Raw genomic sequence first — 24,754 nt, 5'->3', positions numbered from 1 at the left:
AATGGTTTCTCTCCTGTGTGAGTTCTTTGATGACTTATAAGGTTTGGTTTCCGAGTATAACATTTCCCACATTCTGAACATGAAAATAGCTTCTCCTCTGTGTGAGTTCTTTGGTGTTTTTTAAGATTTGATATTTTAGTAAAACATTTCCTACATTGTGAACATGAAAATGGCTTCTTATCTGTGTGAGATTTTTCATGTTCAACGAGAGTTGATTTGTAAGTGAAACTTTTTCCACATGCTGAGCATGAAAATGGCTTCTCCCCTGTGTGAGTTCTTTGATGTTTAAGAAGATTTGCTTTCTCAGTAAAATATTTCCCACATGCTGAACATGAAAATGGTTTATCCACTGTGTGACATCTCTGATGTTTAAAAAGATTTGCTTTATCAGTAAAACATTTCTCACATTCCGAACATGAAAATGGCTTCTCCCCTGTGTGAGTTCTTTGATGTTGAACAAGATGTGATTTCTGAGTAAAACATTTTCTACATTCTGAACATGAATATGGCTTCTCCCCTGTGTGAGTTCTTTTATGTACAATAAGACCTGATTCAAAAGGAAAACATTTCCCACATTCTGAACATGAAAATGACTTCACTCCTGTGTGATATCTCTGATGTCTAACAAGACTTGATTTAGAAATAAAACATTTCCCACATTCTGAGCATGAATATGGTTTCCTTCCTGTATGAGCTCGTTGATGTCCAACACCCCTTCTGTGACCTTTCTGTGATGAATGAGAAGACAGGACCTGTATATAAGGATGAGATGACAGATCTTGGCTGTGAAGGGCTGAGGGTGTATCTGGGATAATGGAATGTTCTTCATATGTATCTTGTGTGATATCATCATCTGCTTTATAATCTGAAGATATAAGATTCTCCTCTGATCTCCTGCTACAAGAATCTGCAGAGAATAACACAGATTTTATTATCATTATTAACTCCTTAACAACCCAGGACACTTTTGCATTTCTAAGCAATAGTACTTTGTAAATCCACCCTTCATTTTTAAATAAGATTTACTGCAAAACTGAAGAAAGATAGTTACTATGATAGCGGAGCAGCCATACAACAGTGGTGTCAAACTGTGGCCCTACACATACGGCAAAACTTATACTCCCAGCAGGCCTGGACACCAAAAGTTTTGTCTGCCTCCTCTAGAGGATGCACACTGTCCTCGAAAGGTAAATCAAGGCTTCCCTCTCATGGTATCCCTTAGTGCGGTGGCTTTGAAACTGCGGCCTTCCAAATGTTGCAAAACTTAACTCCCAGCATGCCCGGGAGCTGAAGTTTTGCAAGATCTGGGTTTGACACCACTGCCTTACAAGGAGCAGGGACACCCGTCTTTGACAACCATGTGGACACAGCCTCAGGGAAAATCACTGCTATGGGGCCCGATCAGGGACCAAATGACTGTGCCCCCCAATCCACCTGACCCCGCAGGTTATAATGGAGCAGTCATCAAAACCGCCCCCTTTATAATCCTCATGCCAGCCAGAGAATTCAGAAGAAGGATAGAGCAGTGGTTCTCCCCCAGGGGTACTTAGCAATTCTCCAGGGGGTATTTGAAAAAATTCAGTAATGGCAGCCACAGCCACTGGTTACTGGTCTGGATGACCTTGAAAGAAATGGTCGGCCGACGTCACTGCACCGAGGAGCAGGAGGACAGCAAAGGGGAAGAGCGGGCACTGGGTGCTGTGGGCAGGAACTACAATCAGCTTTGTTGCTCCACTCCTTCAACTATATATGGGGACAGTTTGGGGGCCAACAGCTATATTTGGGGGTACAGAGGAAGTCTTACAACTTTAAGGGGACACAATGCGGGTCCTATTATTGTGAGTGACAATAAACATGGGGAGTCTGTAAATAGATGGATATTGTACTGCAGAAAGGAGCCAAAATGTTTGTTTGTCTGGTTTTGTGAAAACGTCTTGTATGGGAGAAATCATCATGGCGGTCTAGGCCAGATAGTGAAGATAAGAAAACAACCCCGGTTAGAGAAGATGTCACCTGTAAATCGGGGGACTGGGGGGGATAGGGAAAGGAACAGGTGGCGTGTTATAGAGGAAAGTAAAGCATATGAATTATACTATAATCATTACAAAATGTCTGTAATATGGGGGGACAATTTTTGGGGAATGGGCTGTCAAGGGGCACTCAGGCAAATAAAGAACCAATGGGATAGGAGATACGTTATATATCACGGGGGTCCGACACTTGGGACTCCTTGCGATCTCCTGAACGGGGCCCTGGCAGTCTGCTTGAAGGGGGCGGACCAAACCCTGCATGGAGCGGCGGCTGACACTCCCCCTCCATGTATCCCATAGAGATACATGGAGGGGGTATGTCTGCCGCGGCATCCTGTGGGGGTCAGAACGGGCGCTTCCGGCAGACTGCTGGGGCCCCATTCAGGAGATCACGGGGAGTCCAAAGGGTGGGACCCCCGTGATCTATAATGTATCCCCTATCCTGTCTAGGCAGAGTGTATAAAATGTTTGTCTTTTGTCTATTTACACGTATAGAAAGACTTATGTCCTAATAACGTTAGTGAAGTTTTCCAGGAAACAAGTTATAAGGGGAACCTTTATTTTTAATGATTTTCGCTCTCGGCTCGCCAGCCGCACCTATACCTCCATTTGGACCCCCACAGGTGACCCGAACAGGAACATTTCTGTATCAGAGGGAAAGAATGAAGGAATTTAGAAGGGAACTCCACTGCTAGACATCTTATCCAAAGGATGGGGGATAAGATGTCTGATTGCGGGGGTTCGGCTGCTGGGGACCCCCATGATCTCCCGCAGCACCTCCCCATTCTAAACAAAAGCCAGATTCCTGGAGCAGTGGTCGTGTCGTCACGGCCATTCCCCCTCGTGTTGTCGCACCCCCTCCCATAGACAGGAATGGAGGGGGTGTGGCCATGTATCTCCAGCTCTTCCATAGATCTCCCAGCAGCAGGACCCCTGTGATCAGACATCTTATCCCCTATCCTTTAGATAAGATGATTAGAGGCGGAGTAACCCTTTAAAGGCCAGTGCACATACCATTCATCAGAAGAAGGGTCATGCATGAAACTTGCTGGGTGTCCTACGGTGGCCTTGAATCCTGTGGATAGTGGATATATGTTTGATCACTGGGGTCCGACCACTGAGACCCCCCACGATCTCCATCCTGGTATCCTGTTTGTGTATCTCTGTCTCTCCCATAGAGATTTATGGAGAGACATGTCGGGAACCTCTTAGTGCGGTGGTGGACAATAATCCCTGCACGGAGCGGAGGTCACCTGTGCCTGGAGAGATCGGGGGTGCCAGGCAGGAGATCATGGGGGTCTCGGCGGCCGGACCCCCATGATCAGACAATTATTCCCTCTCCTCAGAATTCTTTGGAAGGTACCAACGCCATCTTGTGTAGCGGTTCGGACATAAGTTTGCAGCTTCTTTGTCGCTGACTGACCCCTGGTAGGACCCATAGCTGGGCTAACTGAACTAAGGCTTTTCGGGGTCTTTGGGGCAGAAGAAAGTGTCCAGGACAATTAAAGACATGGGATCTATGCAGAGTTACTGCAACATGAGTCCGCTCAGCGTACAAAAGGGAAGAGAACGACGTCACCTGTTTGCCCTGAAGTCCCAAAGATTCCAGTTACACTAATACTTCCGAAAAATATTATTGCAGCCGGTGACTTAATAGAATCTGTGACCCTTCTCTGTGTTTAGTGGTTACTACTCACCTGGGCGGTTACCTGTAGGAATGTCCTCCTTATACTGCTCATCACCGCTCACATCTGTCTCTTCTTCTACTTTTACTATTATGTCTGGAGCATTAATATAGATCAGATCTTTCCCTGTAGGAATGTCCCCCTTAAACTGCTCATCACCGCTCACATCTGTCATATTAATATAGATCAGATCTTTCTCTGTAAGAATGTCCTCCTTATACTGCTCAGTACTGCTCACATCTGTCTCTTCTTCTTCCCTTATGTCTGTAGCATTAATCGAGATGAGATCTTCCCCTGTAGGAATGTCCTCCTTATACTGCTTATCACCGCTCACGTCTGTATCTTCATCTTTTATATCTGTAGGATTAATATAGGTCAGATCTTTCCCTGTAGGAATGTCCTCCTTATACTGCTCATAGCCGCTCACATCTGTCTGTACTTCTTTCTTTATGTCTGTAGCACTAATATAGATCAGATATTTCCCTGTGGTAATGTCCTCCATATTCTTCTCATCAAGAGGACGGGGACATCTCTCTGGTGCTGTTCTCTTACTGGATCTGACTGTAGGGAACACATACAGAGACTGAATTCATTCTTTACATACAAATAATGAGAGGACGTGTGTATATAGTCATGTCTATTACCTGGTGATGTGAGGGGCTGCTGATCCTCCATCATGACCTGATCCTTGTACTGATCCTTGTGTCCTTCTACATACTCCCACTCCTCCATGGAGAAATAGACCGCCACGTCCTGACACCTTATAGGAACCTGACACACAATGATACAGTCATCACCCCGACCCCTCCAGTGGTGTTACTGTATAATGTCCCAGCATTCCCAGCAGTGTCACCTCTCCAGTCATCACCAGACCCCTCCATTACTGTATAATGTCCCAGCATTCCCAGCAGTGTCACCTCTTCAGTCATCACCAGACCCCTCCATTACTGTATAATGTCCCAGCATTCCCAGCAGTGTCACCTCTCCAGTCATCACCAGACCCCTCCATTACTGTATAATGTCCCAGCAGTGTCACCTCTCCAGTCATCACCAGACCCCTCCATTACTGTATAATGTCCCAGCAGTGTCACCTCTCCAGTCATCACCAGACCCCTCCAATACTGTATAATGTCCCAGCATTCCCAGCAGTGTCACCTCTCCAGTCGTCACCAGACCCCTCCATTACTGTATAATGTCCCAGCAGTGTCACCTCTCCAGTCATCACCAGACCCCTCCATTACTGTATAATGTCCCAGCAGTGTCACCTCTCCAGTCATCACCAGACCCCCTCCATTACTGTATAATGTCCCAGCAGTGTCACCTCTCCAGTCATCACCAGACCCCTCCATTACTGTATAATGTCCCAGAAGGGTCACCTCTCCAGTTATCACCAGACCCCTCCATTACTGTATAATATCCCAGCAGGGTCACCTCTCAGTTATCACCAGACTCCTCCATTACTGTATAATGTCCCAGCAGTGTCACCTCTCCAGTCATCACCAGACCCCTCCATTACTGTATAATGTCCCAGCATTCCCATCAGTGTCACCTCTCCAGTCATCACCAGACCCCTCCATTACTGTATAATGTCCCAGCAGGGTCACCTCTCCAGTCATCACCAGACCCCTCCATTACTGTATAATGTCCCAGCAGGGTCACCTCTCCAGTCAGCAGCTCCATCATCTTGTTGATGAGTTCTCGGATCTTCTGTTCATCCATTTCCTCATGTATCAGGGAGTGAGGTGGGGGCCCCCGGATTAGGCTCAGGGTTCTTCCCCATCCTTCACACACAGGGGCCCGACTGCGCCCACTAGAGGACTTCTTCACTACTGTGTAATCCTGTGTATGGAGAGACACATTAATATCACTACATACATTCCCAGAATCCCTCACCTCTCCAGTCATATCCATCTGTAATTACATAGATAAGAATGAGGTCATGTGACATCACTCCCAGAATCCCTCACCTCTCCAGTCATATCCATCTGTTATTACATAGATAAGAATGAGGTCATGTGACATCACTCCCAGAATCCCTCACCTCTCCAGTCATATCCATCTGTTATTAGATAGATAAGAATGAGGTCATGTGACATCACTCCCAGAATCCCTCACCTCTCCAGTCATAGCCATCTGTTATTACATAGATAAGAATGAGGTCATGTGACATCACTCCCAGAATCCCTCACCTCTCCAGTCATATCCATCTGTTATTACATAGATAAGAATGAGGTCATGTGAAATCACTCCCAGAATCCCTCACCTCTCCAGTAAGACGGAAGAGTATCTGTAGGGTGAGGTTTATGATCCTGTCGGCCATCTTGTTCCTGTCTCTCTCCATGGTTGATGGGTCATCCAGGAGAATTCTCTTATATAGAAGATATCAGCAGAGGATCCTGGATTGGAGAAACCTGAAGGGAAGAAGAGGAGACGATGATAAACCGCACCAGATTCTATGGAGAAATAAAATCCATTTCCTGGAGATAATCTGGGGAAACATCTGAGGATTATAGTCACAATAATGGAGGCTGTAAACCTAGTCGGGGTCCATCATAGTCTGTGGTGGAGTCATGGGGGATGGGTAGAATATGGAGACAGGAATCCACCGTCCATGTTATCCAGGAAATACCAGAAGCCACGAGTGGTGAGAAGAGGGAAATGGTGGACAAAGTGTCTGTATGCATACGTATATGTTTATTGTGAGCGGCTTTACCTCATCTCACCTTCTCTCATAGTGGACTGAGGACATCTAGACCTGATATTCCTTCATTGTATGTATCCCACTGCAAACAAACCATTGTGCCTCCCCCTTAGGGGGTGTAAAGACTTCTTTATGTCGGGAGTGCCCACATTATGGATCCTTTTCATCTGGAACACGTTGTTTGTGGTAACAAAGGGGATGGAAAAGAGGGGCCCCGAGCAGAGATGGGAGAATCCTGAGGAGAGACCATATGTTACCGCTGTGCCTCGTGTGCAGGCTGTGCGGCCGTAAGGAAGGAGGTAGAAGCAGCCACCGGGACCACAGCGGCGGCCATCTTAGATTGCTGTATGGAAGAAATGGCTAGTACCCCGGGAAGACATTAACCAGATGACAGGTTGAGCAGGGAGGTGACCTGCAGCCCTTCACTATACAAACACGCCCCTTCCATAGACCTGCATTGAGAGGGCGTAACGGAACAAGGGGTGTGGCTATGCAAGCACAACCCTCGCTCCAATCGTTCGGAACACTAGGGCAGCAGAGTACCCCTTTAATGGGTTAATCATTAGCGGGGAGTCCTGGCTGCTTATAGCTCCTAAGCTCTAAATCCCATATGGGGCGCAGGGCGTAAATGTACTGCATGTTCTTAAAGGAGTTCTGTAGTAAAAAATAACCAACGGATAGGGAACAAATTATAGATCGCAGGGGGTCTGACTGCTGGGACCCCCCTGCGATCTCTTGTACGAGGCCCTGACAGTCCGCAGAAAGAGGGCGAGCCAACCCCTGCACGGAGTGGTGGCCAAAACGCCCCCTCAATGTATCCCATAGAAATACATGAAGAGGGAGCTTCGGCAGCTGCTTCCTGTGGGTTTCAGATCGCCTGCTTCCTGCAAACTGCTGGGCCCCCATACAGGAGATCGCGGGGGATCCCAGCTGTCAGGCATCTGCAATCTATAACTTATGTTATTTTACACTGCACTAGTCCTTTAAGGGTAAATATTAAACATCCCCAATAATCCTGATCTGATGGTGACCGCACACACATACCTGTATCTGTAGAGGAGCCGTGTGCTTACAGGACCTGCGATGATGTCACCGTCATGTGATCAGTCACAGGGAGGAGGAGGAGTCACATGATCAGGGGCTGCTGCTCTGAGAAATCTCCACACACAACACAACAGCAGTGACTGCCCCACCAGGACCTGCTCTGTATCTGCTACATGCTGGGATGATGTCACAATCATGTGACCAGTACCCATTTCGGGGGGGGGGGGGGGTTTAGCAGTATAGATGTGACTGTGGCTGAAGGACCTGTGGGGTGGATCATGTGACAGTAGTGGGCGGGGTTGAGCAGTGTTGGAGAGGAGATTGTAGTTGAAGGACCTGTGATAATGGTCATGTGACAGCAGAGTCCTGCATACTCTGAGCAGATGAGCCTAGAGCAGCAGCCCCTGATCATGTGACTCCTCCTCCATGTGACTGATCACATGACGGTGACATCATCGCAGGTCCTGTAAGCACACGGCTCCTCTACAGATACAGGTATGTGTGTTCTCTCCCTGTCAGGATTCTCTTACGTCCCCCCAGCAGCACAGATGGTATATTCCTCCCCCCGCACACTGGTATGACCCATGCATTGTACTGACAATAAAACCTTACAAGGGTTAATCGCACCCCCTCCCCTATATAGAGGCCGATCCCCTCATCCTGTGATTTCTCCTTTGGGGATTATTTTTATGTATTTTTGTGTTTATTACTTTAATATTATTTTATCTTTGCTCCTGGTGAGAGAAGGGTTAATATATTGTCTTGTTTCTGCTGCTGTTTGTGTTATTCCGCCATCTTTACTCATTTCCTATATCTCCGCCCAGTTGGCCCCCAGCTAGAAGCCCCGCCCTCCTGTCCTTGTGGCCCTATTCCTGTTATGTCTTTACCTCTAATATGTCAGGTTCTTCTTCTCCTTCTGGTTCTCTCCCCGCGGTGTCCACATGTCTCCCCGGCCGCCGCCATCTTGTAGAAGGAGGTTTATGGAGAACTGGGCCGACTCCTCTGTGGATCCAAGCTCTATGGTGGGGACGGGCTGCACCTCAATAGGTAGGGGGCGCTGTGCTCGGGGAGGAGATAGTGAGGGGGAGATAATGTAGATGGAAAACTGGGCCGACTCCTCTGTGGATCCAGGCTCTGCCGACACGCCCCCTCCCATAGACATGAATGGAGGGGGTGTGGCTGTGACATCACGAGGGTGTGTGGCTGTGACATCATGAGGGTGTGTGGCTGTGACATCACGAGGGGGTGTGGCTGTGACGTGACACAATGAACCCCTATAAAGGTGACTCCGCCCCCAGACATCTTCTCCTCTCTCTGAGGGAGGGGACAGACATTGATCTATAGATAAAATATAGTAAAATGATACATTAACCCTTCATCTCCCACATCCTATAAATCTTCCCATCTCCTCCGGCTCTGGTGTCCAAGGTGATAGATTAGTCGCCATCCATGAGTCTCATGATAGATTCTACCAGACGTGGCCCCCGTGGATGTGATTCCAGGATACTGTGGAGTCGCCGTCCTGTTGTGTCCTCCAGCGTGTTCTCTGCTATATTGCTGGGTCATGTGATTGGTCGTCCATTCCCGCCTTATGCTCCTCCCCCCCCCTTGTTTCCCTTCACCCTCTATCCTCCCTTTTCCTTCTCTTTTCTTTTCGTTTACCTTCTTGTCTTTCTTTTCGTGTTCTCGGTGTTTGTTGTTTTGTTTTTGATTCTTTGCCCCCAAAGATTCTGAAAGATTTTCTGGTAAATTTCCGAGGACGTCATCATAGAGGAGAACTCATCCGAAATCATTGTGACTATAATGTCTCCTCAGATGTTTCCCCAGATTATCTCCAGGAAATGGATTTTATTTCTCCATAGAATCTGGTGCGGTTTATCATCGTCTCCTCTTCTTCCCTTCAGGTTTCTCCAATCCAGGATCCTCTGCTGATATCTTCTATATAAGAGAATTCTCCTGGATGACCCATCAACCATGGAGAGAGACAGGAACAAGATGGCCGACAGGATCATAAACCTCACCCTACAGATACTCTTCCGGCTTACTGGAGAGGTGAGGTATTCTGGGAGTGATGTCACATGACCTCATTCTTATCTATGTAATAACAGATGGATATGACTGGAGAGGTGAGGGATTCTGGGAGTGATGTCACATGACCTCATTCTTATCTATGTAATAACAGATGGATATGACTGGAGAGGTGAGGGATTCTGGGAGTGATGTCACATGACCTCATTCTTATCTATGTAATAACAGATGGATATGACTGGAGAGGTGAGGGATTCTGGGAGTGATGTCACATGACCTCATCCTTATCTATGTAATAACAGATGGATATGACTGGAGAGGTGAGGGATTCTGGGAGTGATGTCACATGACCTCATTCTTATCTATGTAATAACAGATGGATATGACTGGAGAGGTGAGGGATTCTGGGAGTGATGTCACATGACCTCATTCTTATCTATGTAATAACAGATGATATCACTGGCGAGGTGAGGGATTCTGGGAATGTATGTAGTGATATTAATGTGTCTCTCCATACACAGGATTACACAGTAGTGAAGAAGTCATCTAGTGGGCGCTGTTGGGCCCCTGTGTGTGAAGGATGGGGAAGATTCCCGGGGCCCCCACCTCACTCCCTGATACATGAGGAAATGGATGAACAGAAGATCCGAGAACTCATCAACAAGATGATGGAGCTGCTGACTGGAGAGGTGACCCTGCTGGGACATTATACAGTAATGGAGGGGTCTGGTGATGACTGGAGAGGTGACACTGCTGGGACAATATACAGTAATGGAGGGGTCTGGTGATGACTGGAGAGGTGACACTGCTGGGACATTATACAGTAATGGAGAGGTCTGGTGATGACTGGAGAGATGACACTGCTGGGACATTATACAGTAATGGAGGGGTCTGGTGATGACTGGAGAGATGACACTGCTGGGACATTATACAGTAATGGAGGGGTCTGGTGATGACTGGAGAGGTGACACTGCTGAGACATTATACAGTAATGGAGGGGTCTGGTGATGACTGGAGAGGTGACCCTGCTGGGACATTATACAGTAATGGAGGGGTCTGGTGATGACTGGAGAGGTGACACTCCTGGGACATTATACAGTAATGGAGGGGTCTGGTGATGACTGGAGAGGTGACACTGCTGGGACATTATACAGTAATGGAGGGGTCTGATGATGACTGGAGAGGTGACACTGCTGGGACATTATACAGTAATGGAGGGGTCTGGTGATGACTGGAGAGGTGACACTGCTGGGACATTATACAATAATGGAGGGGTCTGGTGTTGACTGGAGAGGTGACCCTGCTGGGACATTATACAGTAATGGAGGGGTCTGGTGATGACTGGAGAGGTGAAACTGCTGGGACATTATACAGTAATGGAGGGGTCTGGTGATGACTGGAGAGGTGACACTGCTGGGACATTATACAGTAATGGAGGGATCTGGTGATGACTGGAGAGGTGACACTGCTGGGACATTATACAGTAATGGAGGGGTCTGGTGATGACTGGAGAGGTGACACTGCTGGGACATTATACAGTAATGGAGGGGTCTGGTGATGACTGGAGAGGTGACACTGCTGGGACATTATACAGTAATGGAGGGGTCTGGTGATGACTGGAGAGGTGACACTGCTGGGAATGCTGGGACATTATACAGTAATGGAGGGGTCTGGTGATGACTGGAGAGGTGACACTGCTGGGACATTATATAGTAATGGAGGGGTCTGGTGATGACTGGAGAGGTGACACTGCTGGGAATGCTGGGACATTATACAGTAACACCACTGGAGGGGTCGGGGTGATGACTGTGTCATTATGTGTCAGGTTCCTATAAGGTGTCAGGACGTGGCGGTCTATTTCTCCATGGAGGAGTGGGAGTATGTAGAAGGACACAAGGATCAGTACAAGGATCAGGTCATGATGGAGGATCAGCAGCCCCTCACATCACCAGGTAATAGACATGACTATATACACACGTCCTCTCATTATTTGTATGTAAAGAATGAATTCAGTCTCTGTATGTGTTCCCTACAGTCAGATCCAGTAAGAGAACAGCACCAGAGAGGTGTCCCCGTCCTCTTCTTCCAAAGGATGATCAGGTAGATGGAGATATTCCCTATGATCTGTAGAAGGGCTGTGAAGCTCTTGTGGTCAGTCCTCTCACCCTCCATGACTCCTCATCTCCTGCTCATCTATAACATCCCACGTGACTTCTCCTACTGTCTGATGACTTTACTATATTTATTTTACATCATATGAATCAGGGAGAAGATCCGAATAATATTAATGCTCCAGAGACAGATGTGAGCGGTGATGAGCAGTATAAGGAGGACATTCCTACAAAGAAAGATCTGATCTTTATTAATGCTACAGACATGAAGGAAGAACAAGAGACATATGTGAGCGGAAATGAACAGTATAAGGAGGACATTCCTACAGGGAAAGATCTGATCTATTCTACAGACATAAAGGATGAAGAAGAGACATATGTGAGTGGTGATGAGCAGTTTAAGGAGGACATTCCTACAGGAAAAGATATGGACAATAATAATGCTACAGACATGAAGGAAGAAGAAGAGACAGATGTGAGCGGTGATGAACAGTATAAGGAGGACATTCCTACAGGTGACCGTCCAGGTGAGTAGCAACAACTTAAAGGGGTATTCCAGGAAAAAACTTTTTTTTATATATCAACTGGCTGTAGAAAGTTAAACAGATTTGTAAATTACTTCTATTAAAAAAATCTTAATCCTTTTTCAGTACTTATGAGCTGCTGAAGTTGAGTTGTTCTTTTCTGTCTAAGTCCTCTCTGATGACACCTGTCCCGGGAAACGCCCAGTTTAGAAGCAAATCCCCATAGCAAACCTCTTCTAAACTGGGCGGTTCCCGAGACACGTGTCATCAGAGAGCACTTAGACAGAAAAGAACAACTCAACTTCAGAAGCTCATAAGTACTGAAAGGATTAAGATTTTTTAATAGAAGTAATTTACAAATCTGTTTAAATTTCTAGAGCCAGTTGATATATAAAAAAAGTTTTTTCCTGGAATACACCTTTAACCCCTTAAGGACTGAGCGTTTTTCCACTTTCCTTTTTTCCTCTTTACCTTTAAAAAAATCATAACCCTTTCAGTTTTGCACCTAAAATCCATATGAGGGCTTATTTTTTGCGCCACCAATTCTACTTTGTCTACTTTGTCATTTTACCCAAAAATCTACGACGAAACGGGGAAAAAAAAATCATTTTGAGACAAAATAAAAAAAAAACACCATTTTTAACTTTTGGAGGCTTCCGTTTCTACACAGTACATTTTCCGGTAAAAATGACCCCTTCTCTTTATCCTGTAGGTCCATACGATTAAAATGATACCCTACTTATATAGGTTTGATTTTGTCGTATTGCTGGAAAAAATCCTAACTACATTAAGGAAAATGTATACGTTTAAAATTGTCCTGTTCTGACCCCTATAACTTTTTTATTTTTCCACGTATGGGGCGGTATGAGGGCTCATTTTTTGCGTTGTGATCTGAAGTTTTTAGCGGTACCATTTTTGCATTGATAGGACTTAATGATCGATGTTTATTTTTATTTACACTGTGTTTTTTATGGGAAAAGGGGGGTGATTCAAACTTTTAATAGGGGAGGGGTTAAATGATCTTTATTCACTTTTTTTTGCAGTGTTATAGCTCCCATAGGGACCTATAACACTGCACACACTGATTTCTTATACTGATCATTGTTATCCCATAGGGACCTATAACACTGGACACACTGATCTCTTATACTGATCATTGTTATCCCATAGGGACCTATAACACTGCACACACTATCTTATACTGATCATTGTTATCCCATAGGAGACTATAACACTGCACACTCTGATCTCTTATACTGATCATTGTTATCCCATAGGGACCTATAACACTGCACACTCTGATCTCTTATTCTGATCATTGTTATCCCATAGGGACCTATAACACTGCACACACTGATCATTTTTATCCCATAGGGACCTATAACACTGCACACTCTGATCTTTTACATTGATCACTGTTTTCTCATAGGAAACCAGTGATCGATGATTCTGCCGCTTGACTGCTCATGCCTGGATCTCGGGCACTGAGCAGTCATTCGGCGATCGGACAACGAGGAGGCAGGTAGGGACCCTCCAGCTGTCTTGTTACCTGTTCGGGATGCCGCGATTTCGCTGCGGCTATCCCGAACAGCTCCCTGAGCTAACCGGCATGCTTTCACTTTCGTTTTAGACGCGGCGTTATTAGCCACAGGTCCCAGCCGTCGTGGCCCTGCGTTATAGAAAGGGAAAGGACTCATGATGTACCGGTACGTCATGAGTCCTTAAGGGGTTAATATAGAGCAGAGTCACAGATTCTTCTGCTGTAATAATTGTGTAGAATTCTTTAATCTCTCTGTCCTGTGTCTTGCTGTATATTCTTCTATTCACCCAAAATGCAAACTAATGTGATACTACAGCTGGAATATGGACAAGAAATATCCCTATGTGTACGAGGCCATCACACCCGCTCCCATAGACTTGCACTGAGAGGGCACGGTGTGACATCATGACAAGATGAGGTTGTGGTCAGAGATCTCGAGGAGCTTTTGTCTTTAATCATCCTAATTGACACTAGGTTCAGAGAGAGAAACCACCATTTCGAGACCCCTTGAGGAGGCCTTCTGTCAGATTGTCACCTTGCCTTTCATGCCCTCCCTCACCTCCCATGTCTCCCCTCACCTCCCATGCCTCCCTCACCTCCCATGTCTCCCTCACCTCCCATGCCTCCCTCACCTCCCATGTCTCCCCTCCCATGCCTCCCTCACCTCCCATGCCCCATGATGAAACCTTGGTTTCCCGATCAGCTGTGAGGACGTGGAGGGTCCCCACCAGCCTCCTCTGCATCCGATCATCGCTCTATTGCTGAGATCCAGACAGGAGCAGTGGAGCGCCGATAACACTGATCAATACTATGCTATGGCACAGAACAGTGTCTGCAATCAAAGCATTGTATGTAATAGTCTCCTATGGGGGCTATAAATGTGTAAAAAAAAAAAAAAAAAAAAAAATATATATATATATATATATATATATATATATAGTTAATAAATTTGATTTAACCCCTTCCCTAATAAAAGTTCGAATCACCCCCTTTCCCATAAAAAAAAATGTAAAGAAAAATAAATATAAACATGTGGTATCGCCGTGTGCGTAAATGTCCAAACTATAAAAATATATCGACAATGGCGAACACGTAAAAAAATTCCAAAGTCCAAAATTGCGTGTTTTGGTCACTTTTTATACTATAAAAAGCGATCAAAAAGTCCTATCAAAACAAAAATTATACTGATAAAAACTTCAGATGACGGCGCAAAAAAATAAGCCCTCATACCGTCCCGTACACAGAAAAAAAAAAAAAGTTATACGGGTCAGAAGATGACAATTTTAAACATAATTTTCGTGCATGTAGTTATGATTTTTTCCAGAAGTACGATAAAATCAAACCTATATAAGTAGGGGATCATTTTAACCGTATGGACCTACAGAATAAAGAGAAGGTGTCAATTTTTGTAATTACATTTATTTCAAACTATGCAAATTATGCAAATTGAGTATTCTTGTGATCGTATTCACCTGAGAAATAATTTTACCGCAGTGAATGAAGGATCGGAGCCGCAAAAAATTAGTTATGGCAAAATAAGACATTTGCCTCTTAGAGAATAGCTTAAATTTCCTGAGTTGTTAAGTGGGCACTCTCATTATGGTGAATAAAAAATATTTCTAATATACTTTTTAATATGTTTCAAATAAAAATGAAGTTTTCTATGTTTTATTTGTGCTTAAAAAAGCTCAAGGGCACATTTTCCCCCATCTCTTACACAGACTTTGGACCGAAGTCCAAACACAGGAAGTACAGCCTGGAGTGCTAAGGGGGGTCCAACCAACAGCATATGGCAGTTACGTGTGAGAGGAGCGATGATTGGATGAGGCTGAACACCCCCCCCCCCTCAGCACTTCACGCTGCACTTTCTGTGTTTGGACTTCGGTCCTAAGTCTGTGTATAAGATGGAGGAAAATGTGCTCTTGAGCTTTTTTAAGTACAAATAAAACATAGAAAACTTCATTTTTTTAAACAAAGTATATTAGAAATATTTTTATTCACCATAAGGGGTGCAATAGCAAAAATTAGTTTTAATAAGTTACTCTTTAAGGGGTTAAAATAAAATCTGTGTTATTCTCTGCAGATGACCGTACCAGGAGATCAGAGGAGAATCTTATATCTTCAGATTATAAAGCAGATGATGATATCACACAAGATACATATGAAGAACATTCCATTATCCCAGATACACCCTCAGCCCTTCACAGCCAAGATCTGTCATCTCATCCTTATATACAGGTCCTGTCTTCTCACTCATCACAGGATGTTCAGCAAAATAAAGGTCACAGAAGGGGTGTTGGACAACAACGAGCTCATACAGGAAAGAAACCATATTCATGCTCCGAATGTGGGAAATGTTTTACTAAGAAATCAAGCTTTGTTGATCATCAAAAAACGCACACAGGAGAGAAGCCGTTTTCATGTTCAGAATGTGGGAAATGTTTTACTAAGAAATCATATATTGTTACACATCAAAGAACTCACACAGGGGAAAAGCCATTTTCATGTGCAGAGTGTGGAAAAAGTTTTGCTGACAAATCAGCTCTTGGTTATCATCAAAAAACTCACACAGGGGAGAAGCCATTTCCATGTTTAGAATGTGGAAAATGTTTTGCTCAGAAATCAGATCTTGTTAAACATCAGAGAACTCACACAGGGGAGAAGCCATTTTCCTGTTCAGAATGTGAAAAATGTTTTACTGAGAAATCAAGTCTTGTTCATCATCAAAAAACTCACACAGGGGAGAGGCCATTTTCATGTTCAGAATGTGGAAAATGCTTTACTTGGAAATCACGTCTTGTTAATCATCAGAGAACCCACACTGGGGAGAAGCCATTTTCATGTTCAGAATGTGGGAAATGTTTTACTGAGAAAGCAACACTTAAAAAACATATAAGAACTCACACAGGAGAGAAGCAAATTCAGAGCAATATATGATGCAGATAACACATCTATATATTAACCATGTACATAGGATATCTGACATTTATACATATATCATATACTGCAGGGGTCTCAAACTGGCGGCCCTCCAGATGTTGCAAAACTTCAACTCCCAGCATGCCTGTGAGGGGAGTCAACTTGTTATACGTATTCATATAACCTTTTATAATAATCCTTTATATGATTATACACCATGTCTATAGTCCACCATCTTGTCTATGTTCCTTCATTATGAACTGAGTGTGAACTTTACCAGAATTATAACCAGGAAACTTGTAAACAAGAACCACAACTGCTGAGCGTACAGAAAACTCCAAGGCTACTGAGTCTGGCTATCATACTTATAATGCAATATAATTCGCGTTCGGGAGCTGGCAAGGATGATAGGGATAGAAATAACACCGATTGTGGAGACCAGGGTATGGTGACTCCTAGAATGCTTTTCATTAGCCCGGCGCAGGTATACCAGAAGGGTTGGACAATAGGGCACGTCCATAGCACATGATACAGTGTGCCCCTGTGTCCACAACCTCGCCAACATGTATCTGGGACAGACTGGTAAAAAATAGCTAGCTTGTCTGGAGTATGATACCAGCGTAAGATTGTTTTATAGGCCGATTCTACGTGTGAGGAGCATTACGAAAAGCTTCATGCCAGGTAGGCATTGGAAAGGATGTATGTAGCTCCCTCTCACACATTCTCAAAGGGTAAGGTTTTGAAAGTGTGTTCGTTAGTAATAAGGCTAAATATATTGGTTTTAGACCTTTCTGTGGTGATGTAAGTAATTGATAGCTGAGCCATCCATATTTCCCTGAGCAGGATGTAGATTCTGTAAGAGGTGCCTAAGTTGTAAGAACTTGTAAAAATCACGTGGCGGGATGTCATACTTCAGGGTTAAGTCTGAGTAGGACATCAACATTCCATCTATGAGCATGTGTCTAAGTTGTAGAATGCCCTTCGCTATCCAAGGGGATAAATCCAAATTGGGGATTTGAGCTTTCAGGAATGTCAGTGGTAAGTCAGTTCTCACCAAGGGGACTGGGTTCGCCATAAGAGATAGAAAAAATGTCCAAGCCATATAGGAAGCCTTAACTATAGGATTGGTGAGTAAGGGGGGGGGGGTGTTCCAATATGGGGCGTATAATACATCTTTTAGTCTAAATGGGGCTACGTAAAAGTTTTCTTTTTGACCCAAGGGAGGGACGCTGAGTTGCACCACCAACGCTTAATCAAAGCCACCAATGTAGCCACATAGTAGAATTGTATGTTCGGGGCGCTCAGACCACCAGCTAATCTGGGGCGTGACATAATGTGCGAGGACAGCCTGGGTTTCCTGCCCGCCCATATGGTTTCATATTTGTTTATTAGTTTATCAATTATACATAATACACAATACAAATCAAACAACAAAAAAGTTTTCCTGGCAAAACAGGTAAAGAAAAGAGAAGTACAAAACAAAATACCATATATCATGTTAGACAAAGTAGGAAGAGTCTATGATCCCAAGGGCATGGCAGACGCATTCGCCAGCTATTATGAAACTCTGTATAACTTAAAGGATGACCATGAGACCACTCATCCAACTCCAGAAGTAATAAACGAGTTCCTGGTGAGTGCGTCGTTGCCATGTCTCTCTAGCATACAAGCTGCTGAATTATCCTCCCCCTTTACTAGAGAGGAAGTTAAAAATCATATCCGTCTTTTTAAATCAGATAAATCTCCAGGTCCGGACGGGCTGTTAAAGGGGTACTCCGCCCCTAGACATCTTATCCCCTGCTGGGGACCCCGGGGATCACTGCTGCAGCACCCCGCTATCATTACTGCGCAGAGCGAGATCACTCTGCACGTAATGACTGGCAATACAGGGGCCGGAGCATCGTTACGTTACGGCTCCGCCCCTCGTGGCGTCACGGCCCGCCCCCGTCAATACAAGTCTATGGGAAGGGGGCGTGGCAGTCGTCACGCCCCCTGCCATAGACTTGCATTAAGGGGATGGGCCGTGATGTCATGAGGGGCGGAGCCATTACGTCACGCTGCTCCGGCCCCTGTATCGCCCGTCATTACGCACAGAGATCGCTCTGTGCAGTAATGATGGTGGGGTGCCGCAATGGCGATCCCTGGGGTCCCCAGCAGCGGGACCACGGCGATCTAAAATCTTATCCCCTATTCTTTGGATAGGGGATAAGATGCCAGGGGCGGAGTACCCCTTTAAATGAATTCTTTAAGATCCACTTGGACAAGTTGGTTCCCTGCTTAACGTATCTGTTCAATGAAATTTTAATGACTGGGAAAATTCCAGAAGAAATGCTTGAGGCAGCTGTAAGAGCTTTACCCAAAGCCAGGAAAGATCCAACTGTACCGAGCAGCTATAGACCTATCTCCCTGCTAAATAGTGATATTAAATTCTATGCGAAATTACTGGCGGCGAGAGTAGGTCTAGAGCTGCCGAAGTTAGTTAATATGGATCAGGTGGGGTTCATAAAGGGCCGACAATCCCTGGATGGGACAAGACGGATCTTAAACCTTATTGAAGGGGCGACACGCGGTCGGATGCCTTCTCTACTCCTAGCTTTGGATGCGGAGAAGGCATTCGACCGCGTTCACTGGGGATATCTGAGAGCCGTACTGGGGAAATTTGGGTGTACCCCCAAATTAATATCTGCAATCATGGCTCTGTATGAATGTCCAGCGGCAAGAGTATGTATAGGAGGTACAGTGTCAAGAAAGTTCTGCATAACGAATGGTACAAGACAGGGGTGCCCCCTATCCCCGTTGCTCTTTTCTCTAGCAATAGAGCCATTAGCTCAACAGGTGCGGGAGTCTGCGGAGATTCAGGGCATCCCTGTAGGAACCATAGATCACCGTATTACTTTGTTTGCGGATGACATATTGATTTCATGCACAGAACCATGTAGGTCCCTTGAGACAGTAATGACATTAGTAAAGGACTTCGGAAGTGTAAGTTATTATAAATTAAATGTGACAAAATCCATTTTACTACCTTTAAACATAGATAGAAATACTAAAAATAAATTAGAGGCGAAATATCCTTATGTTTGGGCAAGGGACCACTTGGACTACCTCGGGATAAAATTGACCAGTTCTCTTAAAGAAACAAGGCGAATTAACATAGAAACATTAAAAATACAATTAAACGCAGATATAGCATTCTACTCTGTTACCAATTTTGTGGATAGGGCGTATATCGGTCATTAAAATGGTCTTACTGCCCAAAATATTATATGTATTTCAGAACCTCCCAATTACAATCCCAAGATCAGTAATAAAGAGTATACAAAATATATTATCACGGTTTATTTGGAGAAATAAGAAACCCAGAACATCAAGTAAAATACTATACTTGCCGGGCATTAACATATGACCGGGCATCCCTATTCGCCCAAGCGCAGAGGCTGTGGCAAAACGATGCTTCAGCACATTGGGTGAATATGGAGACCCAACTAAGTGGAATGTCCTTACCTTGCTTGGCATTGTGGGAAGCAGCTTTGTTAGGGAGGACGAGGAATCTGAATAGTTCAACCTTGAGGGCAAGTGTAGATATTTGGCTAGTTGCTGTCACGATGCCGGCTGGCAGGTAGTGGATCCTCTGTGCCAGAGAGGGATTGGCGAGGACCGCGCTAGTGGACCGGTTCTAAGTCACTACTGGTTTTCACCAGAGCCCGCCGCAAAGCGGGATGGTCTTGCTGCGGCGGTAGTGACCAGGTCGTATCCACTAGCAACGGGTCACCTCTCTGACTGCTGATGATAGGCGAGGTACAAGGGAGTAGACAGAAGCAAGGTCGGACGTAGCAGAAGGTCGGGGGCAGGCGGCAAGGTTCGTAGTCAGGGTGGATAGCAGAAGTTCTGGTACACAGGCTTTAGACACACAATACGCTTTCACTAGGCACAAGGGCAACAAGATCCGGCAAGGGAGTGCATGGGAGGAGGTTAGATATAGTCAGGGACCAGGTGGAAGCCAATTAAGCTAATTGGGCCAGGCACCAATCATTGGTGCACTGGCCCTTTAAGTCTCAGGGAGCTGGCGCGCGCGCGCCCTAGAGAGCGGAGCCGCGCGCGCCAGCACATGACAGCAGGGGACGGGAACGGGTAAGTGACCTGGGATGCGATTCGCGAGCGGGCGCGTCCCGCTGTGCGAATCGCGTCCCCAACGGCCATGACAGTGCAGCGCTCCCGGTCAGCGGGACTGACCGGGGAGCTGCAGGGAGAAAGACGCCGTGAGCGCTCCGGGGAGGAGCGGGGACCCGGAGCGCTAGGCGTAACAGTTGCCCTGTCGCACCAGTTAATTGATCCAAAATACCTCTGAATTTGATCCAGCATCTCCTGGCCGAGACGGACATCTTTCAATGGATGAGCAGCGGTATCATCTTGGGAGACATCAGTGACGGAAATATCCTTTTACCTTTTTCAGATATAGTTGATAAATTTAAAGTTCCGTCAAAAGATTTTTTTAAATATCTGCAAATCCGTCACTGGATTCTTTCCCTTGAAGGAAGGAGGCCCGCAACGGGACGGGGGATCCTGGATATAGAGAGACAGATGAAGAAAAGGGGAATAACTAGGATTTATAAGGCCCTACAAAGCCTCAGTGAGCCAGTAAAGATGCAGTTCCATGAAAAATGGCAAAGAGATCTGGAACTCCAGATAACCAGCGAGGCATGGACTAGGGTATATTCAATCCCATTCAGAACCTCAAGATGTGTATCACAAATTGATGTACCGCTGGTATTATACACCAGATAAATTAGCAAAGTTTAATCCGAAATCATCCCCAGTATGTTGGAGATGCGAAAGAGTGAAAGGATCTTTAATCCATTTATGGTGGGGATGTTCGATGGTCCATCGGTTGTGGGAGGAAACATACATGCTCCTACACTCAGTACTGGGGGAAGAAGTGGGATTGAACTGGGGACCACATGAATTTAACATAGCTTTCCACATTCTGGCAGCCACCCGGAGCCCCATAGCAAAATGCTGGAGAAAAACAGAGGTACCAAACATAAAGGAAATAGTAGCTTTCCAAGTGTGCACTATGGAAAGTTGGCGGCTGGAGAGACTAGGAGACACAAAAAAAAAGGGCTGAAAGAACAGAGATGTGGGCTAACTTCAAAATAAAACTAGAAAAATGGGGGAAAATGTATGAATTAATTGTATGAAGTAAATAAAGTACCGAGGACAGTAAGGGAGAACTTGAGGAGGCGATGGTGGAAGGGCGAGGATGAGGAGTAAATGTGTGGTTGTGAATGATTTTTTTTTTTTTTCGTTGTTTGATTTGTATTGTGTATTCTATAATTGATAAACTAATAAACAAATTTGAAACCTGCCGGCCCATATGAAGGAGGAGAGTCCTTTTTTGCGCTTTAAGAAAAAAGGAGAAGGGAAGAAGTTTAGGTAGAGTTCGAAACAGAAACAAAAGTTTAGGCAAGAGAAACATTTTGTAGGTTGCTACCTGACCCACCCAGGAGATCTCCAATTTAGCCAAGTGAGCCATGTCCGATTGTAAGGTAGTTAACAATTTTTCATAATTGTCCGCATATAGTAATTTAGAGGGGTAAGATAAGTGAATGCCCAAATATTGTATGTTAGAGGATCGCCATTCGAAGGGGTGTATCGTTTTGTGTTTCAGCAATACTGATGGGGGGAGGTTTATAGGTAAGGCTTGGGTTTTTGTGTTGTTTAAGTGATAGTAGGATAGGTTACCATACAACAATATGTTACACATCACTGCAGGGAGCGAGATTGTTGGGTTGGTCAGTGAGAGTGTGACGTCATCCGCATAAAACGAGATGATGTGCTCACTCCCACCATGACTCCAGACACCTGCCCATCCTGTCTGATAGAGTGTGCAAGGGGGCTCCATGGAAAGAACGTATATCAGTGGAGATAAGGGACATCCCTGACGAGAGCCATTTATTATCGGGAACAGTGTAGAGAGGGCGCCATTCACCAACACCTTAGCCGTTGGTGTGGAATATAAAGCGGTAAGAGCGGAAACAATACTCCCAGTGAAGCCCATGTGCGTTAAGACAGAGAAGGCGAACGACCAACGGAGTCGGTCGAACGCCTTCTCCGCGTCCAATGCTAGTATAACTGCCGGGGTAGATGTGCGTTCAAGATGGTAGAAGTGTTGTCAGATCCTTGATGGCTGACAACAAACCCCGACTGGTCTATGTGCACTAAGGATGGTAAAACTTTAGAAAGGCGGCAGGCCAGGAGCTTTGCGTAGATTTTAACATCCTGGTTTAAGAGCGAGATAGGCCGAAAGTTTTGAGGACTGTCTGGCTCTTTTCCCGGTTTCGGCAATGTGGTAATTATGGCCTGCAAATTTTCTGTAGGGAATTTGCCTATACGTATTGCAGCACTGCAAAACTCCACAATATGTGGGGCAAGCTGTTTGCGAAAAGTTTTGTAGTATGAAGAAGCAAAGCCGTCCGGACCTTGGGCCTTGTCTGTGGGTAGGGATTTAATAACCATCAAGACTTCAGGAAGTGTGACCTCACAATTGAGATCTAGTAGTTGAGTCTGAGTAAGGGTAGGTAGGTGTAGGCTAGAAAGATAGGAATGTATAGAGGATGGGAGATCAGGTGGAGAGGGGATAGAGTCCGTCAAGTTGTATAGATGCGAGTAAAAGGAGCTAAATCCATTAGCAATATCAGATGGGGTATAAAGTTTGTCGTTGGTAATGGGATGTAAAAGGTATTGTATACGAGATTTCACCTGGCGCTGCTTTAGGCAGCTAGCTAGTAATTTGCTGGCCTTGTTGTTCTGGGAATAGTATCGTGCCTGCAGTTTCCTATAAGACTTCTCATAAGAGGAGAGAAGCATGCAACGTAAATCTCTTATTATGTTCGACACTATTTCTGCATGAGCGGGACATTTGGTTGGTTTGTTCAGCTTGTTGAAATTGGGCTAAGGTGTCATTGATAAGCTGTTCTCTTTGTTTTTTCAAGATAGAACTATACTTAATGCACAGACCCCGTATGACTGCCTTATGGCATTTCCATACTAGGATAGCATCCGTAACGGAGCCAGAGTTGCTTGTGAAGTAGTCATCTATTTCCTTTCTTAAGCCTGGAGCATAGATCGGATGAGACCACAAATAGGGATTGTTGCGCCAAGCATAGCTCTGAGGAGAAGAGGTGTGATCACGAATTTTCAGAACCACCGCTGCGTGGTCCGACCATTTTATCGGTTGAATGTCAGTATAGAAAGATAGGTTAATAAGTGACCTATCTATCAAAAACATATCTATACGGGAGTATGAGTTATGTACACCAGATAAAAAAGAATAGGCCCTCTCTGTGGTGTGGTGGATATGCCATATGTCATAAAGATCTGTTGCAGAGAGGAAATGAGTTAAGGAGGAGGAATGAAAACGTGAGGAGGAGGTAGAGTCTATGGCAGGGTCTACAACTGAATTAAAGTCCCCACATACCACTAGGGATCCCCAGGCTGTGGTTTTCACCTTTTTCTTTAAGCGCTGCAAGAAGCGCGTTTGGCCCTTGTTAGGTGCATATAGAGACACAATAGTAAATTGGGCAGTGTTGATGGTGCAACGGAGTATTACGTACCTCCCTTGTTCGTCGATATAATCTTTCAGGGTAAATGCGACAGAGTTCTTGACTGCTATGAAGACACCTCGTGCTTTGGAACTGAAATGAGAGTGAAAAAGGTGAGTATATGTAGGGTGGTGTAGACGGTGGGCATCCCTAGCTAGTAAATGCGATTCCTGCACGCATAAAACATCACATTTCAACATTTGAGCTTCCTTCCATAGGTACGCCCTTTTACGGGGAGCGTTTAGCCCGTTGACATTAATACTAACAACAATTATAGCCATACTAACAACGTTGTTCTGAGAAGATAACTAACAGGCTTGTAATGAATATCAGAGCGGCAAGACGCACCCCCCAGCCAGCGTGCATCCTCCCGGTTATCACTGAGCATTACAGGTAGACTAAGCAAGATAGGGGCACCAATGTGTATACAACAAATTAGAACAAAGGAACATGAATAAAATACATAAAGAAAGAAGAATGGTGTGCCGTAGCATGCACCATCCCACAAACAATAGGGGTAAGAGTCCATTCTGAAACTGTGCACTCTGGTCACAGCACGGAGCCCACACAA

General features: G+C 45.1%; 4 protein-coding genes across 4 annotated transcripts in view; 3 read left to right on the top strand and 1 right to left on the bottom strand.

Moving 5' to 3' along the window:
• LOC130298058 (oocyte zinc finger protein XlCOF6.1-like) overlaps positions 1-17,239 on the top strand; it is a 66,082-nt gene extending 48,843 nt beyond the window's left edge. The window contains exon 5 of the mRNA XM_056550951.1: positions 15,976-17,239. Coding sequence (XP_056406926.1) covers positions 15,976-16,600 — 625 coding nt within the window. The 3' untranslated portion in view covers positions 16,601-17,239. The remainder of the gene's footprint in view (positions 1-15,975) is intronic.
• Positions 1-24,754, top strand: part of LOC130298064 (oocyte zinc finger protein XlCOF6.1-like) — a 226,534-nt gene that overhangs the window by 98,578 nt on the left and 103,202 nt on the right. The gene's annotated exons all lie outside the window — the stretch shown is intronic.
• The window catches only part of LOC130298060 (oocyte zinc finger protein XlCOF7.1-like), a 201,946-nt gene that overhangs the window by 111,529 nt on the left and 65,663 nt on the right, over positions 1-24,754 (bottom strand). The gene's annotated exons all lie outside the window — the stretch shown is intronic.
• LOC130298059 (zinc finger protein 436-like) overlaps positions 7,873-24,754 on the top strand; it is a 178,073-nt gene continuing 161,191 nt past the window's right edge. The window contains exon 1 of the mRNA XM_056550952.1: positions 7,873-7,955. The gene's annotated coding sequence lies outside the window, so the exon portion shown is untranslated. The remainder of the gene's footprint in view (positions 7,956-24,754) is intronic.

Source organism: Hyla sarda, assembly GCF_029499605.1.
Source record: "Hyla sarda isolate aHylSar1 chromosome 1 unlocalized genomic scaffold, aHylSar1.hap1 SUPER_1_unloc_2, whole genome shotgun sequence".
Taxonomy (NCBI): Eukaryota; Metazoa; Chordata; class Amphibia; order Anura; family Hylidae; genus Hyla; species Hyla sarda.
This window is presented reverse-complemented; position numbering and strand designations above follow the sequence as displayed.